This window comes from Myxine glutinosa, chromosome 1 (genome assembly GCF_964187855.1).
Source record: "Myxine glutinosa chromosome 1, kmMyxGlut1.1, whole genome shotgun sequence".
In the NCBI taxonomy this organism is placed as follows: domain Eukaryota; kingdom Metazoa; phylum Chordata; class Myxini; order Myxiniformes; family Myxinidae; genus Myxine; species Myxine glutinosa.
Window position 1 is genome coordinate 315,888,496 of NC_136261.1, and position 18,031 is coordinate 315,906,526.

General features: G+C 49.7%; 1 protein-coding gene across 4 annotated transcripts in view; it reads right to left on the bottom strand.

Annotated features, from left to right (window-relative positions):
* LOC137410711 (uncharacterized) overlaps positions 1-18,031 on the bottom strand; it is a 60,192-nt gene that overhangs the window by 18,480 nt on the left and 23,681 nt on the right. For 2 of the 4 annotated variants that reach the window (XM_078769182.1, XM_078769168.1), the window contains one exon: positions 17,826-17,885. The exons of the other annotated variants lie outside the window; for them this stretch is intronic. In XM_078769182.1, coding sequence (XP_078625308.1) covers positions 17,826-17,885 — 60 coding nt within the window. The remainder of the gene's footprint in view (positions 1-17,825; positions 17,886-18,031) is intronic. 4 annotated transcript variants of the gene reach the window in all.

Here is an 18,031-nt window from a genome sequence, read left to right on the forward strand (position 1 = left end):
CTAACCGCGATCTGTAACAATTGGTGTCTGGGAGTGGAATTCGGGTCCCGAACCAAATTTTTAAAACATCTAGAAAAAAAATTTTTGGTCAAAATTACGAGCTGCCGAAATTTGTTTTTTTTAAAGCAAAACCCGAATTTTGAAATCGCGCCATGGCTGTTCAAGGCGACGGGATGCCGGTGGGAGAGATAGACGGGGTGGAATCGACCCAGGACCTCGGGGAAATGTATGTGGAGGAAAGGGAGGAGAAAAATGGCAATGTGGTTGAGGGGGTATCAGACGCGCAAAATGGCGCCTCGCACATGGCCACGGCGCCTACGCCCGCGACCGTAGCAGCGCCGCCGTTGGATTTTAACCTTTTGTGGCAACAAATCGTGACAGTACCCTTTGTACTACCAACGGTGGCCCAAATGCAAGCCTTCATGGCCGAAATGAATGCAAAAATAGATAGGATGGGGGCCGATTGGGAGGAAAGGGAGCAGAGGGACAGAGACCGCAGGTTGGGCGAGCAGGTCCCACGGGTGCACGAGGAGGTAAAGCGGGTCGAAAAGCGCTGGTTGAGCGAAGCGGAGGAAAGCACGGGTACAATGACGGGGGTAGAAATCGCGACACGGGGTTTGAAAAAGCCGGCGACCGATGAGGTAGAGGGAATTTTATTAAAGCCAACGGTCGTCGAGGTGAACAAAGAAATTATGGGTATAGTTGAAATTGGAGAGACCGGGGACTTAAAGTTAAAAGAGCAACAATCGGAGGAAGGAATGGAAATTGCTCAAAGTCTAAATGCACATCCTGATGCTGTACTCGCTAACCCGAATGGAAGTTTGCAGGTTCGCGTGGAGAAAAGGATCCCCCAGGTGAGTCGTGCTGTATATTGTGCGGGTAGATTTTGCAGGAGGATGTTTAGCGACAAAAGAATTTTCGCGCGCTTGGGATCGAGGAAGCACCCGGGCGTTGGTGAAGGGTCCCGTGCGAGTGGAAATGGCACGCGTGGGAGAAAAAAGTGTGCGTCGGCGAGTGGGTGTGTTATAAAGTGTGGGAGTGAAACCGAGTGCGAGCGAGAATGCACGTCGGTGTGCACGGGGTGTGACACAGGGAGTGAGAGCAATACGGAGTGCACGCCCATGGTGAGTGTTACGGAGGACGTAACGGAGGAGAGGTGTGGACCGAAGTGTGCGCAAGAGGTGTGGTGTGTAACAGAGAGAGCGTTGGTGGAATGTACGGACGGCGTTGGAACGCCAGGTTTTGTGAGGGTGAAAGGGGTAGCGTATGCTTGTAAGCATGCAAGTGAAGCGTCGATGGTAACCGGTTTAGTGGTTAGAGCGACGGATAGCCGATGCGAGCACTCGGTGCGAGGGGTGCTTGGTTGGGTGCGAGGCCCGGCGTCGATCGAAGCTGCGTCGTTTCTCTTCGAAGCGTCGTTGCCGATTCGGGCTTGGCCCCGCCCCGCACGGTCGAGTCCGGGCTTTGTCGGGCGAGGCGACCGGTCCGGTTCGAGGGCGAGTGGGAGGAAGCGGAACGGTGCCCCCTCGTGGGGACGGGGTTCCGACCAGGGGAGATGGAGCCATCGGGCCCGGGACCGCAAGGTGCCGCGCCGAGATGGTGCGTGGAATCTCGGTCCAACCAAACCACCTCCCTTGAACCGAAAGCCGGACGGATTCAACCTGCAGGCGACCAAACCACCCGAATTCATTGCTCGGCTTTGCGAAACCGAGTTTAATGATGTCATGGCGCACCGAGAGGATGTAATAAGTAGACGGGTGATGGTGATAGTGATAGTAGTGATTTGATACAAAATTTAGAAAAGTGAATAGAATTGGCAGTAAATAGAAAATTTTTGACTTGTGGAATCTGGACGAACAAAATTGATAGTGAGAGACCCCCGATGTGGTGGGATGGCAAATCCACCATCCCTCACAGAGTGGGGGCAAAGGAGCTATAGTTTATGGGGTGTATGGCAGTGAAAACTAGCCCGGGTGGGTTAGGTTATATGGATAGGGCCCTAGAAGATGACATTAGGTAACGTTAAGTTTAGTTAGTGACTGATACCTGTAGTGGGGACGCAGGTAGATTAGTGTGGATGATAATGACGTGGGAGCGCAATAGTTTAAAGGGACGACTGGGAAGCGCAAGTTTCAGAAGGGAGTAGTTAGCTGAGATGATGCCGTGTGTGTGTGAGAATTGAACAGGTGTGATTGCACAGGTGTGCAACTGGACAGGTGTGTGGAGCAGTGTGTGAGTAGTGAGTGTTGTGGATCAGCGCGAATGCGCTTGGGGAGAGAAGGGTGCAGGTGGCACCAGGTGTGAGAGCACAGGTGTGCAAGTACAGGTGTGTGGAGAGAGTTGGAGTAAGTGGTACGGAGTGGTGTGCATGGTGCGAAGGTGTGAATGGGGGAAGAGTGGACCCCCATCACGGATACCCGGGGCGGGTAGTGTAAGTGTTAGGTAGAGGGTATAGGTAAATTGTGGTTGGATATTGGCATCTGTGGTGCGGTTGCAGAATGGTGTTGTGAGTGGGTGCATTAGTGTTGTGGAAATGGCTGGGCGTGTAGCCTGTTAGTGTGTGTAGTTGGTTTGGGCACTCCACCACTGTAAGGATGTCGGCCAGGCGAGGCCGCAGGTGGGCTCTGGGAGCCGGTAGTAGTTGTTGTGGATGGGGCCCGAGGATCCGGAGGACGGACCCGGGTAGCCCAGTGCCAGAGGGCACCATGGGGTGACAGAGCCAGGAGGGGCCTGCCCCAGTTAGATAGGTTAGGGTGAGGAGCTAGGTAAGCTCGGGTGGCAACTGCAGTGGTGGAGGTGTGCAGGTGGGTAGACCCACTGGGAGAGGTACACGCCACAGCCCAGAAATTGTGCGAGGGCACCGGGAGATGAATCGGGGGAGTGAGACCCCAAATTGAAAAGCACCACAGTTTGGCCAATGGGAATTGGTTTTTAGAACCCATAGTGTAAGAGGGCCAATGGTTTGGCCGGAGAAAGACCCCGGGTAGTGTAAAGTGTGTTAAAGTCATTTAGAGGATAGTTAGGATGAAGGATCTCCTCGCACCATCTGCATCCACTCACCTGAGGTGACAGGTACTCCACACCATGCCATGTTTTGATTATTTTTTATGATGCAAATGTTTGGATTGTGAGACGCATCATGACGTGGGTGTGACATTGTGCTTTGATGTTCCATCTCTGCCTCCTTATGAGGATTGATGATGAATTTGGTGATGGCAAATTTTGGATAGAGGGATTGTGGTGACGAATTTGGTATAGAGGAAATATGGGGAGACGTGACAGTAGTGACGAATTTGTAAATGTGTAGATTTTTGTACATATGGGGTAAGGGCAAGGGTAGTGTAGGTGACAGGGGGGTGACGTACGGTAGGGACGAGCTTTCTCACTTCGCCCTCCGTACGCATTTCGCCTTGCATTGCCTTTTTGACGTGTACCCTTGTGACCTTACCCCTCGCTCAATTGTCTTTCCCCTTTTGTCTCCCACATGACCTGTGCGCCGTTGGGCGCCGAGGGGAGCGTGCGTGGGTCGGCCATTGTGCGCCCGAAATTCCCAGAACCAGCTGTCTGCATCGATGCACCACATTATGGACCACATGCCTGTGGCCGAGCACCACTTATGGACCCCATGGGTTGGGGCATGACCCCTCTGCTGGAACCGGCCATGAGGGCCTGAAATCTTGCTGGCGGACCTTGGCCACAGGGCACCGATGCCCCACAGGTGAACCACACTAGTCGGCCCTGTGGGCTATAAATAAAAGAAAATAAAGAAGGGCACATTGGGCACACTTTATTGCAAATAGGCCGCCAGTAAGCAAAGCAAAAGAGAATGACAACATCTGGAAGACAAATAATAATAACCAGCAGAGGGAGCCGAAGAGCAAGAGACACCTGCAGGGTTAGGGGTTGTTGGTTTATTTTTATGGAACACTGATGAACTATGGGGACTGCACCGATTGGTGCTTGGGCTTCTATTGGTGCGTTTTTGGGTGCGTTCATGGTGCGTCGATGCAGAGCAGACTGTCTCCCCCCCAGAAAGAACAATTACAGGTCCTGGGTTAGTTTTGTAAATAAAAATAGCGTCAGTGTAAATAATGCTCCCCACCGTCAGTGTTTAGTTTGAAGACCATTCCGCAATTCGGTTAACTGTGGGCGTAAGTCTGTTAGGCAGGGTGCAATGGAGCAGCGGGACACATTTATTTATGTTTTAAAACTGTCGCACTCAGGGTCAGGTTAAAAGTAGAGGGAACTACACCTACGTGCCACACTAAGGTAAAAGTAATAGGCCCGGGACGTGCCTAAGGGGAGGAGGGTGCAGTGTTGTGGATATGAGAATGTTTTTTTATTTTGTTGTTGTGGTAAAATGTTGTTTTAAAAGGTTGTTGTAAAATATCACCCCTCCTCCCTCCGTTTGTGGTTGTATAAAGGTCAAAGGGCGTTTCCGTAGTTAGTCCATAAAACATACATGCAGGACACGATATATCCTTTCTTTTGACAGTTATATCCTTATTATGTGTATTAGCGTAAGGCTGTGTCTTCCATTAATTGAAATACTCCATTGCACCAGTGAAAGAGAATAGACCCCCTTTCCTTCCCATCCCCAAAAATCTCCCTTTCCCTCCCCTCCAATAACCGCCATTGACCACGAGGCTCGAGTCAGGGAAGAAAGGCGTGTCTCCACCTCGTCAGAGGAGGGGAGGGGCGCGCCCGCCCGTCGTCGTCCGGGGCGGAGCCCGAGGGTCGTGCGACCAGCCAGGGCCGAGGTGAGCGCCCCGATGGGCGTGTCCAAAGCGCCGGGGGCGTGATCGCTGGGGGCGCTATAAAAGGGCGCAACCGGAAGTGGAGAAAAGAAGAAGAAGAAAGAGAGATGCGTTTTTACAGAGGAGAGCAGAAGACAGAAAGGCCTGGAGTTGGACTTTGAGTTGGTCTGAGTTGGTTGGGAGTCGGTCGTCAAGTGCAGAGTGGTGAAGAGTCAGTCAGTAGAGGTGGTGGTCAAGTGGTTGCGTTGGTTGCGGTGAGGAGTCGGTGGTAAAGAGTGAGGGACCAAGAAAGAGAGAGAAAGAGTCCTGAAGCACGAGAGGAAGTTGTTGGACTGGGTGGGACTAAGGAAGGAGAGAGAACCCGTCACACCAATCCCCCAAGCTCCGCGTTGGCTCCACCAAGCGTTCAGCTCCACCAAGCTCCGCGTTGGCTCCACCAAGCGTTCAGCTCCACCAAGCTCCGCGTTGGCTCCACCAAGCGTTCAGCTCCACCAAGCTCCGCGTTGGCTCCACCAAGCGTTCACCTCCAGCCATCCACCTCCTGCAATTCCCCGCGTGAGTCCGTCTTTTGTTTGTTCTGTCATGGGTTAATTAAGTCTGTATAAGCTAGTATTTTCCCTGTGTCACCTGCGTCTTATGTGCTTGTAAATAAACGTGACTGCTTTCTTTTTGCATGTGTGTAAATAGTCAATAAATTCAGTCGTATTGCCAAACCTTTCTTTGCCTTCGTTTTCCTCTTTGCATTGCGTCGTTTTCGTCTTTTCCCTCATTGAGCAGCTGGGGTGCGATACGGCCAAAGTCTGGGTGAATCGGGTGAGTTTTGTTAGGTCGCGGTCTTACACCACCGCTCGGTCTATAACATCTAACCGCGATCTATAACAATATATATATATATATATATATATATATATATATATATATATATATATATATATATATATATATATATATATATATATACATACACACACAGTAGTTTGCTGATGGAGCTGATTTGTTGATTTGTAATACTCAGTTCCAGAAAGAGGATAATAAGCTTGTTGCATACACGTCAGGTGTGTCGACGACAATCGTTGACTACCTGCTAGTGAGTAGGCGAGATAGGGGGCACCTCCGGGACACAAAGGTGATCCTGGGGGAGCAGGCTGTTTCACAGCACCACTTGGTTGTCTGCGACATAAGGGTGAAAGGTGCGAGGAGAGCTCGGCGGGTGAAGTACCAACCGAGAATGAAGGTGTGGAGGTTGAAAGAGGTGACAGTGAGGGAGGCATTAAAAGAGAGGCTGAGTATGGTGGAGGATCATGTGGTTGAGCTTGAAATTGGTTGGATGTCAATGAAAGATAGTCTGTTGGGAGCTGTTGGTGAGGTATGTGGATGGACAAAAGGACCACCGAGGCACTCGGAAACATGGTGGTGGGATGATGAAGTTGGAAAGAAGATTGACGAGAAGAGGAAGAGGTTCAAGGAGTGGCAGAAGGCGAAGGGTATGGGGGCAGAAAAGGCAGACCATGAAAGTTATAAGGCAGCCAAGAAGGCTGCAAAGAAAGAGGTAGCAAAGGCACAGGAGGCATGTAGGAAAATGTTCGGAGAACGCTTGGATTCGGAAGAGGGTCAGAGAGCGGTATTCAGGATTGCAAAGCAGATAGCGAAAGAGAGGTGTGATGTGATGGGGGTGAGTTGATTGAAGGATGAAGTGGGACAAATCGTTGTGGACCCAGATGGAATTAAAGGAAGATGGAAGAGATATATGGAAATACTGTTGAATGCAGAGAATGAATGGGATGGCAACATAGAGAGTAACCCTGTTTTAGGACCGGCAGAGAAGATAACCGAGAAGGAAGTTGAGGAAGCGATAAAAGCAATGAAGAGTAGAAAAGCGGGAGGGCCGACGGGTGTTGTGGGAGATATGTTGAAGGCAGTGGGAAATTGGGGTGTGAAGAGAATGACAGAGATCTGCAATCTGGTGGTGAAAGAAGGCCACATTCCAGTGGATTGGGAACTGAGTACCCTCGTCCCTCTATACAAGGGGAAAGGTGACCCTCTGGACTGTGGCTCGTATCGAGCGATAAAGTTAAGTTATTGGAGCATGGAATGAAGTTATTGGAAAGGGTGTTGGAGAGGAGGATAAGGAAGAAAGTGAAGATTGACGAAATGCAGTTTGGATTTATGCCAGGAAGAGAAACGACAGACGCACTTTTTATTGTGAGGCAGTTGCAGGAGAAGTATATGGAGAAGAGGAAGAAGTTGTTTCTTGGGTTTGTTGATCTGGAGAAAGCATTCGATAGGGTTCCACGTGAAGTAGTGACATGGGCATTGAGGAAGTTAGGAGTGGAGGAATGGTTGATCAGAGTAGTGATGGCAATGTACAAAAGAGCGCGCACAGCTGTAAAGACGAAGGACGGGAACAGTGGTGAGTTTGAGGTGAAGGTGGGAGTGCATCGGGGGTCGGTACTAAGTCCACTACTATTTGTAGCTGTGATGGAGGTGCTGGCTCAGAACGTAAAGGAGGGTTTACCGTGGGAGTTGTTGTATGCAGATGATCTGGTGTTGGTTGCAGAAAGTATGGATGGACTGAAGGAGAAGATGAACAAGTGGAAGGAATGTATGGAGACAAAAGGTCTGAAGGTGAATATCGGAAAAACGAAGGTGATGGCTAGTGGTAAAGCATGTGGTGAGGTGGAAAGAACTGGGAAGTGGCCGTGTGCTGTGTGCAGGAAGGGTGTCGGAGTGAATTCCATTCAATGTACAATGTGCGCTGAGTGGGTTCATCAAAAATGTAGTGGTTTGAGAGGGTCATTAACAAATGTGGCAGCTACATTCAAGTGTAAGGTGTGCACAGAGGGAGCTACAGATGGGGGAAATGTTGAGTTGGATCTTGGAGATGGCATGAAGCTGGAAGGTGTGAAAACATTTTGTTACCTTGGAGACATGCTGAATGGAGAAGGTGGATCAGACTCGGCAACGGTTGCTTGAGTGAGATGTGGATGGAAGAAGTTTCGGGAACTGAGTGGCGTGCTGACGAGGAGGGGAGTGTCATTGAAGCTGAAGGGAAAGATGTATGCTGCATGTGTGAGAAGTGTTTTGGTTTATGGGAGCGAGACATGGGTAATGAACGCCGAGCAGCAACGAAGGCTGGAAAGGGTGGAAATGCGAATGGTTCGGTGGATGTGTGGAGTATCGTTGAGAGAGAGGAAGACAAATGATGAATTGCAAAAGATGATGGGAATAGAGCCTGTGATGGATACTGTGAATAGAAACAGGTTGAGATGGTTTGGTCATGTGTTGAGGAAGGATGAAAGTGACTGGTTGAAAAGAGTGATGGAAATGAATGTAGAAGGAAGTAGAGGACGGGGAAGACCGAGAAAGACTTGGCTAAAGATGGTCGAAGAAGAAATGCGGGCAAGGGGGTTAACAAGGGGAGATGCAGAAAATAGGGCAAAATGGAGAAGATTGTCATGGGGACCGCAAGGCTAACCCCCGCTCTTGCAGGGGAAATGGCCTTAAAATGCCTGTTGTTGTTGTTGTGTGTATATATATATATATATATATACACATGTATATATATATATATATATATATATATATATATATATATATATATATATATATATATATATATATATATTGTTATGGATTTGAGAATTGTGTTTTTTTTGTGTGTTGTAAAATATCACCCTCCTTCCTCCATTCAGTGTATAAAGGTCAAAGGTCATGCCCGTAGTTATTCCATATACAATCATGTAGCCAATCATAGATTTCCTTTGTTCAGTAGTTATCTCCTTATTATGTGTATTAGGTTAAGGCTGTGTCTTCCATTAATTAATACTGCATTGCACCGAAGTGGAATAAGGTAGATTCCCTGCACATTCCCCTTTCGTCAATTGCCAACTGCATTGGGCGGTTTGCTGCATTCTGCTGCTGCTGTGGGTTGTGGTTTTTTTCACTGCAAGACTCCATTAGCCACGAGGTCATCTCGGAGCAGAAGGTGGGAGGAGTCGGCCCAGCGCCGGGAACAAGGCGTGGCCTTGCCAACGCCTCCTCTAAGGGCGGGATCGGTGAGCCTTCGCGACCAATCAGGGCCGAGGCGAGCTCACCGATGGGCGTGTCCTGGAGGCTGGCGGCTTGATCGCCGGAGGCGTTATATAAGCGGGTGCGGAAGCCTTTGCCAGGAGTTCAAGAGAGTCCAAGGAGTCCTGAGAGTCCTGAGACTTGCGTCAGAGAAACGGCAGAGCAGAGAGAGAGAACCCGTCACGCCAGACCCTCCACCAGCAGCTTTGACTCCACCAAGTAGCGTTGGCTCCACCGGGCAGCTTCGACCCGTTACCCCACGGGAACCAGGATCGGTGGCATCGGTGGCCGTCGAGGTCCAGCCCGACGTCCCGTGCGGGATCAAGCCCGAACCATCTGCCCCAGCTGAACCTTCCTCTCTCCTTCCAGTCCTTTATTCCTGCCATTCCATCCTTCTGTGTACGTGAGTTTGTTCTGTGTGTCTTGTCCTGGGGTTTAAGTTAAGCCTGTTAGTTAAGTTAAATTGCACTGTGTCCTTCTGGTCCGTCCCTCTTTCTGCATTATTTTATTATCCTTCCTTCTTCCTTGGTTTCTTTCATTGTGTAAATAGTAGTAAATAAATCATATTCGTATTTCAAACCCTTTTGTTCTTCTTCTTTTTCACATCCGTGTCGTCTTAGTGATTTCCTTCATTGAATACCTGTGGCACGATTTGGCCAACGTTCAAGGATCGGGTCTAGTTTCTGTTAATAGTTCGTGCCGCGGTAGCTAAAACCGCTCGGCAATTAACATCTGTCCGTGGTACGAACGGGGCTGTGCACCGGCCTTTCCGGAGGTCGCTGTGCAGTGTCAGGGACCACGTCGGTCAGTTATAAAAGAGGGGATTAGTCCCCCCTCTAAGGGGAACAGAGGCCGACGTTGGGTTCCGTAACAATTGGTGTCGGGAGCGAGATTCGGACCTGAAGCGCTTAGCGCGCTCAAATTACGAGTGGCCCAAAATTTTGTTTTATAAAATCTTAAATTTGAAAATCGTGCCATGGATGGTCAAGGCGACTGGATGCCGGTGGGGGAATTAGAGGGTGTAGAGTCGACCCAGGACCTCGGGGAAATGTATGAGGGAGAAATGGAGGAGGAGAACAATGATGAGGTGGTTGAGGAGGTATCAGGCGCACAAAATGGCGCCCTCGCGCACGTGGTTGTAGCAGCACCAAATTGCGCCGCACACGTAGCCGCGGCGGCCGAGCCCACGGCGCCGATAGACATGAACCTCTTTATGATTCAACTCGCGGCAAGCATGAAGAAGCTAAATGATAAGATGGATGCTCAGGGTCAGCAATTGGGGGGCCAAATTGGAGCGATGGGGGGCCAAATGGGGGCAATGAGGGACGAAGCGAGGGGTACCAGTGTACAGTTGGGAAATAAATTTGAGGGTTTAGACAATAAATTTGAGGGGTTAGACAATAAGTTTGAGGGTTCAGACAAAAAATTTGAGGGGTTAGACAACGGGATAAAAGAGGTAAAGAATGGGTTAACGGGGTTGGAAAATAGAATGGCTGCCCAGGAGAACCAGATGGAAGGGATGAAGAATGGGTTAGGGGGGTTAGAAAACACAATGGACGGCAAATTGAGGGAAATAGGGGAGCAATCCGCCCGGGAAATTAAACGAATGGGAGAACAAATACAGGAGGTGAGAATCGGGTTAGAAACTAAATTGGATGCTCAAAATAAGGAATTGGACCAGATGAGGGCGGCATCTACTAAAGAGATGGAGGAGATGGGGGAGGAGATAAGACGAGGTGTAAGCGAGGATGTCTCGGGGGTACGCGAGGAGGTAAGGCGAGGTGAGAAGCGTATGGAGAAAGAGGTGAGAAATGGGACGGCAAAGTTACAAGGTGGCATAGAGGAGTTGACGGAGGGGGTGGGACAGCTGACAGTGGGACAAAGGGAGTTGAAGGAACAGGTACAAAAGAATACGGCTGTGATCGAGGGGTTGAAGGCGACCCAGAAGGAAATAAAGAGGGACATAGCCTTCATAAAGAAGGAGTGTCAGACGGTACATGAGGGACTAACAGCAAGGTTGGACGAGGTGACAGAGGCAATGGAGACGAAAGAACGGGAGGTGAGGACGCACATAGAGACGGTCAAGGTGGCATTAGAGGAAGAGATCGAGGGGGCGCACCGGGAAATGAAGGAGGTAAAGGAAAAATTAGAGGAAGTGGAAGAGGGGGTGAGTGAAATTAAGAAGAGACGAAGGGAAACTAAGAGAGAGATAAAGGAGGAGGTGATGGAATATGTGCAAGGTCGGTGCTCAAATCGTGATGGTATGCTCACTGACCAAATAAAGAGTTTGCAGGTGGCGAAGGAGGTGCGGAGACGAGGTGCCAAGGTGAGTGGCGATATACTCGGAAATGTATATGGTGTGAGGGGAGATTCAGTCGGCTTGGGGGTTGGTTTGGACCCGGGTGTTCGTGAGAGGCCGCTGGTGAAGTGTGCGACAGGTACAGAGTGTGAAGGAGGAGGTGTGCGAGGATGTCCGACTATGGGGTGTGTGAGGAAAAAGTGCGCGCCAAGGAGTGAGTGTGCTGTCGAGAGTGAGTTGGTCGTAGCGCAAGTGCGGGGGGGGGGGAGGGGGGGGCACATGGAAGCGCGTGATGGGGAGTGTTACAGGGGGTGTAACGAAAGAGTGCACACCTGTGGTGAGTGTTACGGAGGACGTAACGGGAGAGTGTGCACAAGAGGATGCAAGAGGAAGGTGTGTAACGGATGGGTGCATGAGTACAGAGTGCGCTGTCAAGAGCAAGGGTGAATGCGCGACTGAGTGTGGTGGTGAAAGTCGTGAGAGTGACACGGAGCGTGAGTTGGTTGTGGCAGGTGAGAGAGGATGCACACCTGGAATGAAAGGATGCACACCTGGAATGAAAGGATGCACACCTGGAATGGTCGAGCGCGTGTGGGGATGCACGCTTGAGTTGGTAGTGGAGCACGTGATTGGTTGTGCGAAGGAGAGCACACCCGTGGTTGTCACAGAGGATGTGACCGAGGAGGGGGCGCGAAGAGGTGTGTTGGTGAGGTGTGCGAACGACGAGTGTGTGCTAAGGTGTGCGGTGGTCAGGTGTGTGACGAAGTCTGTGAGCGCAAGAACAAGTGCAATAACGAAGTACGCGGGGTGTACGGGCGGCGTTGGAGCACCGAGCTCGATGAGGATGAAAGGGGTCGCGTATGCGTGTGAGCCTGCAGGTGAAGCATCGACGGTAACTGGGTTAGTGGTTAGATCGACTTATAGCCGAAGCGAGCCCTCGGTGCGTGCCAGGCATTGTGTGCCGCGGGAACCAGCAGGGATCGTAACCATGGCGGTTTGGAAAGAACCGCCATACACGATCCACGCCGGGCCTCGCTCTGAACGGCCGCGTCCGTGCTCCACTAAGCGGAGCGGGTGGCCCGGTTCAAGGACACTGAGGAAGGGTCGTCACGGCAACCCTCTGTGGTTGAGGCGTTCGGGCAGGGCGAGTTCGGGCCATCGGACGGCTCCGTGCCGAGATGGTGCGTGGGATCTCGACCTGAGCGAACCCCCTTCCCTGCACCGAATGCATCCAACCGCCGTCAACGAACCACCCACATTCATGGCTCGACTTGGCGAAGCCAGGTTCTGAGCATGAATTGGCGCACCGAGAGGCTCAAGTAAGTAGACGTGTGATGATGATAGTGTTTTGGACCCGAAATTGAAAAGCAAAATTTAATGACTGGCAGATTGATAGAATGATCGGCAGATGATTGGCAAATTTTTGATTGGCTGAAATTGGATGGGCCAAATTGGTAGTGGAAGATGCCCGATGTGGTGGGATGGCAACTCTGCCATCTCTCACAACAGGGGGCAAAGGAGCAATAGTTTATGGGGTTTGGCAGTGAAAACTCGCCGAGGGAGGGTTTGGATAAAGTGTGTAGGGATCTAGAGAAGATGACCATAGGTAACTGTAAGTTTAAGTAGCAACAGTGGACAGGTAGTCGGGGACATAGAGAGGGTAGTTGGATGATAATGACGAGGGAGCGCAATAATGTAAGGGGCGACGGGTAAGCGCGAGTTTTAGCAGGGCACCAGGTAGATCAGGTGATGCCGTGTGTGTGTTTAAAAGTGTATTCAGAAGTGTATTGTGGAAAGTGTGAGTTGTATTGAGCGTGGAAGTGTATGGAACAGTGAGTGAGGGACAATTGTGATTGCACAGGTGTGCAACTGAACAGGTGTATGGAGCAGTGTATGAGTGAGTGATGGTGATGTGTGTTGTGTTGACCAAATGGTCCTGGGAGGAAGGAGGGTGCAGGAAGCACCAGGAGGAGTGATTGCACAGGTGTGCAACTACAGGTGTATGGAGCATGGGTGTAGGGAATAAATGGTCTGGAATATATGGAGTATGGAATGGATGGTCGTGGAGTGAGTATGGTGGAAACTGTGGAGTGGAGTGGATGGTGCGAAGGTGTGGATGGGGGAAAGGAGGATGGACCCCATCACAAATACCCAGGGAGGGTAGTGTAAGTGTTAGGTAGAGGGTACAGGTAAATTGTGGTTGGATATTGGCATCTGTGGTGCGTGGTGGAAGAATGGTGTTTGGATGGGTGCATTAGTGACGTGGAAATGGCTGGGCGTGTGGCCTGTTAGTGTGTGTAGTTGGTTGAGCAATCCACCACTGTGAGGATGTCGGCCAGGTGAGGCCGCAGGTGGGCTCTGGGAGCCGTTAGAGTTGTGGATGGGGCCCGAGGATCCGGAGGACGGACCCGGGTAGCCCAGTGCCAGAGAGGGCACCGAGTGGGGAGAGCGCCAGGGGGCCTTCCCCAGGTAGATAGGTTAGGAGAAGGAGCAGGTAAGCTCGGAGGCAAATACAGTGGTGGAGGTGTGCAGGTGGGTAGACCTGCTGGGAGAGCCACACGACCCAGTCTTGAAATTGTGCAAAGGCACAGGGAGTTGAATCGGGGGAGTGAGACCCCAAATTGAGAAGCACTACAGTTTGGTCAATGGGAATTTGGTTCTTAAAACCACATAGAGTAAGATTGCCAATGGTTTGGCAGGGAAAGACCCCGGGTAGTGTAAAGTGTGTTAATGTCATTTAGAAGATAGTTAGGATTAAGAATCTCCTCGCACCATCTACATCCACTCACCTGAGGTAACAGGACTCCACACCATGCCATGTTTTATTATTTTTGTGCAAATGTTTGGAATGTGAGACGCATCATGACGTGGGTGTGACATTGTGCTTTGTGTTCCATCTCTCCCTCCTTATGAGGATTGATGATGAATTGGGTGATGGCAAATTTTGGATTAGAGGGATTGTGGGGACGAATTTGGTGTAGGGGAAATATGGGGAAGACGTGACAGTAGTGACGAATTTGTAAATGTGTAGGTTTTTGTAAATACGGGGAGGGGCAAGGGGGGGGTAGTGTAGGTCACATGTGGGGGGCGTACGGTAGGGACGAGCTTTCTCACTTCGCTCTCCGTACGCACCTCGTCCTGCATTACCTTGTTTGATGTGTACCCTTGTGACCTTACCCCTCACTCACCTGTCTTCTTCCCCCCCCCCCTTGTCTCCCACCCGAGGACTGTGCGCCGAGGGGAGCGTGCGGGAGTCCGCCATTGTGCGCCCGAAACTCCCGCAACCAGCTGTCTGCATCGATGCACCACCTTATGGACCACATGTCTGTGGCTGAGCACCACTCATGGACCCTATGGGTTGGGGCATGGCCCCTCTGCTGGAACCGGCCATGATGGCCCGAGATCTTGCTGGCGGACCTTGGTCACATGGCACCTATGCCATACAGGTGAACCACTCATAGTCGGCTCTGTGGGCCATAAATAACAACAATGGACACATTTTGTGCAAGTTTTATTTCCACCAAATAGGCCGCCAGCAAAGAAGAATGACAACATCTGGAAGAACGACAATGGCCAGCAGAGGGAGCCGAAGAGGAAGACCAGCACCAGGGGTTTGTTGGGTTCTTTTTATTAATGAACTGTTGTGACTGTGCACCGATTGGTGCTTGATGGTGCTTTTTGGTGCTTTTTGGTGCATCGATGCAGCACAGGCTGTCTCCTCCCCCCAAAAGAACAATCACAGGTCCTGGGTTGCGTTTTGTAAATACAAGTAGCGTCACTGTAAATAATGCTCCCCCATCGTTCATGTTGTAGTTTGAAGACAATTCCGCAATTCGGTTAGCTGTGGGCGTGAGTCTGTTAGGCAGGGTGCAATGCAGCAGCGGGACATACTTATTTGTGTTTTTAAAGTGTCGCACTCAGGGTCAGGTTAAATGTAGAGGGAACTACACCTATGTGCCACAATAAAGGTAAAAGTAATAGGCCCGGGACGTGCCTAAGAGGAGGAGGGTGCAGTGTTATGGATTTGAGAATTGTGTTTTTTTTGTGTGTTGTAAAATATCACCCTCCTTCCTCCATTCAGTGTATAAAGGTCAAAGGTCGTGCCCGTAGTTATTCCATATACAATCATGTAGCCAATCATAGATTTCCTTTGTTCAGTAGTTATCTCCTTATTATGTGTATTAGGTTAAGGCTGTGTCTTCCATTAATTAATACTGCATTGCACCGAAGTGGAATAAGGTAGATTCCCTGCACATTCCCCTTTCGTCAATTGCCAACTGCATTGGGCAGTTTGCTGCATTCTGCTGCTGCTGTGGGTTGTGGTTTTTTCGCTGCAAGACTCCATTAGCCACGAGGTCATCTAGGAGCAGAAGGTGGGAGGAGTCGGCCCAGCGCCGGGAACAAGGCGTGGCCTTGCCAACGCCTCCTCTAAGGGCGGGATCGGTGAGCCCTCGCGACCAATCAGGGCCAAGGCGAGCTCACCGATGGGCGTGTCCTGGAGGCCGGCGGCTTGATCGCCGGAGGCGTTATATAAGCGGGCGCGGAAGCCTTTGCCAGGAGTTCAAGAGAGTCCAGAGAGTCCTGAGAGTTGCGTCAGAGAAACGGCAGAGCAGAGAGAGAGAACCCATCACGCCAGACCCTCCACCAGCAGCTTTGACTCCACCAAGTAGCGTTGGCTCCACCGGGCAGCTTCGACCCGTTACCCCGCGGGAACCAGGATCGGTGGCATCGGTGGCATCGGTGGCCGTCGAGGTCCAGCCCGACGTCCCGTGCGGGATCAAGCCCGAACCATCTGCCCCAGCTGAACCTTCCTCTCTCCTTCCAGTCCTTTATTCCTGCCATTCCATCCTTCTGTGTACGTGAGTTTGTTCTGTGTGTCTTGTCCTGGGGTATAAGTTAAGCCTGTTTTGTTAAGTTAAATTGCATTGTGTCCTTCTGGTCCGTCCCTCTTTCTGCATTATTTTATTATCCTTCTTCTTCCTTGGTTTCTTTCATTGTGTAAATAGTAGTAAATAAATCATATTCGTATTTCAAACCCTTTTGTTCTTCTTCTTCACATCCGTGTCGTCTTAGTGATTTCCTTCATTGAATACCTGTGGCATGATTTGGCCAACGTTCAAGGATCCGGTCTAGTTTCTGTTAATAGTTCGTGCCGCGGTTGCTAAAACCGCTCGGCAATTAACATCTGTCCGCGGTACGAACGGGGCTGTGCACCGGCCTTTCCGGAGGTCGCTGGGCAGTGTCAGAGACCATGTCGGTCAGTTATAAAAGAGGGGATTAGTCCCCCCTCTAAGGGGAACAGAGGCCGACGATGGGTTCCGTAACAATATATATATATAAGGCTAACCCTGTCTATCTGTCTGTCGCTCCCTGAAACGCTCCTTGGAGAGAAAAAATATTAAGTAAAAGTTGCTTCAAATTAATCCAAACCTATGGGAAAGTAAAATTTTTGCAATCAGCCAAAACATTTAACCCTGGCATGGTAGAGGCAACATACCGCTGTCTCAATTGCTCCCCCCACAAAAGAGAAAGACCGTTTAGACCCCTTGACGCTTACAACCTTTTTGACATTTGGACCCATTACACACTTTACGCCCCTTTAAACTCCTTTGACCCTCTGGACACCGTAGACCCTTTAAACCCCCAGGACCACTTTAGACGCACCCCACACAAACATCTAAAGAGTCGTCTTCTAATATACAGCTGATATTTTTTTTCAGCAACGTGCAAACTCCAGCAAACCAGAGGGTGGGTACTCTGCCAGCTTGAACAGAATTTGTATATTGCATCACCGAATTGGTTCACCAATCAAAACCTAGCTCTAAGCATGTTTTTTTAGGTCAAAATCTCAAAGGGCCAAAGGTCAAGGTGGCATGAAATCATCAATTTTCATCCGATTGACTTGCAGTATGAACAGTTTGCATATTAGGTCACTGAAGCCTATTGAGGTCAAAAGGTCAAAACTCAAGGTGACAAAATCATCCATTTCCATCCTATTAATTTAAAATTTGAACAGGATTTGCATATTGGGTCACAGAATTGGTTTACCAAAAATCAGAACGATTTATTTAGCCATTTTGACATGTTTCTATGACAACGGTTTCTATGAGAACAATTCCACCCCATCATAATCAAATGGGACTGAATATCCCGCGTCCCCTTTTGGTGTGAGCCTGCATGAATTTCTTTGAATTTCTTTGAATGAATTTCTTTTTACCATACCTCCATAATTTTTCAAGTTATAAAATTGAAACCTAGAGCTTATTTGTATGTATGTATAGTATATGGGAGTAAACGTTGGTCAAATGTAACCAAAGGTCAAGGCCATCCAAAACACCTATTAGGCTGCAATGAGAACTACAACGGCACTCTTTGATGTCGACCGATGTGCCTCTGTCCACATTATTACATCGTTATACATACTTGTACCAAGTTATATTTAAATCCCCTCAGCTGTTTTCAAGTATCACATTTTTACCGGACATGACCTCTGACATTTGACCTCTTGATGCCAAAATCTAATCAGTTCATATTTGCATCATAACATAGAGTTATACTAAGTTTGGTCAAAATCCCAACTGGTTCACAAGTTAGCTTGGTGACAGAATTTTTACCTAACAGGACCTCTGACCTTTGATCTTGTGACCCCAACATCTAATCAGTTAATCTTTACTTTACACTTTACATTACATTATACATACCTGCACCAAGTTTGACTTTCATCCCTTCAGCCGTTCTCAAATTATTGTGGTAACAGAAACCTATCACGGACACACAGACAGATGGACGGACAACTCGAAAACACAATGTCTCCGTGACTTCATGGGAGGGGGGGGGGGGGGGGGGTGGGCATAAAAATTATCAGCCAAATTTGTTATGCACATAACAAGCAATCATAAAAACGCTT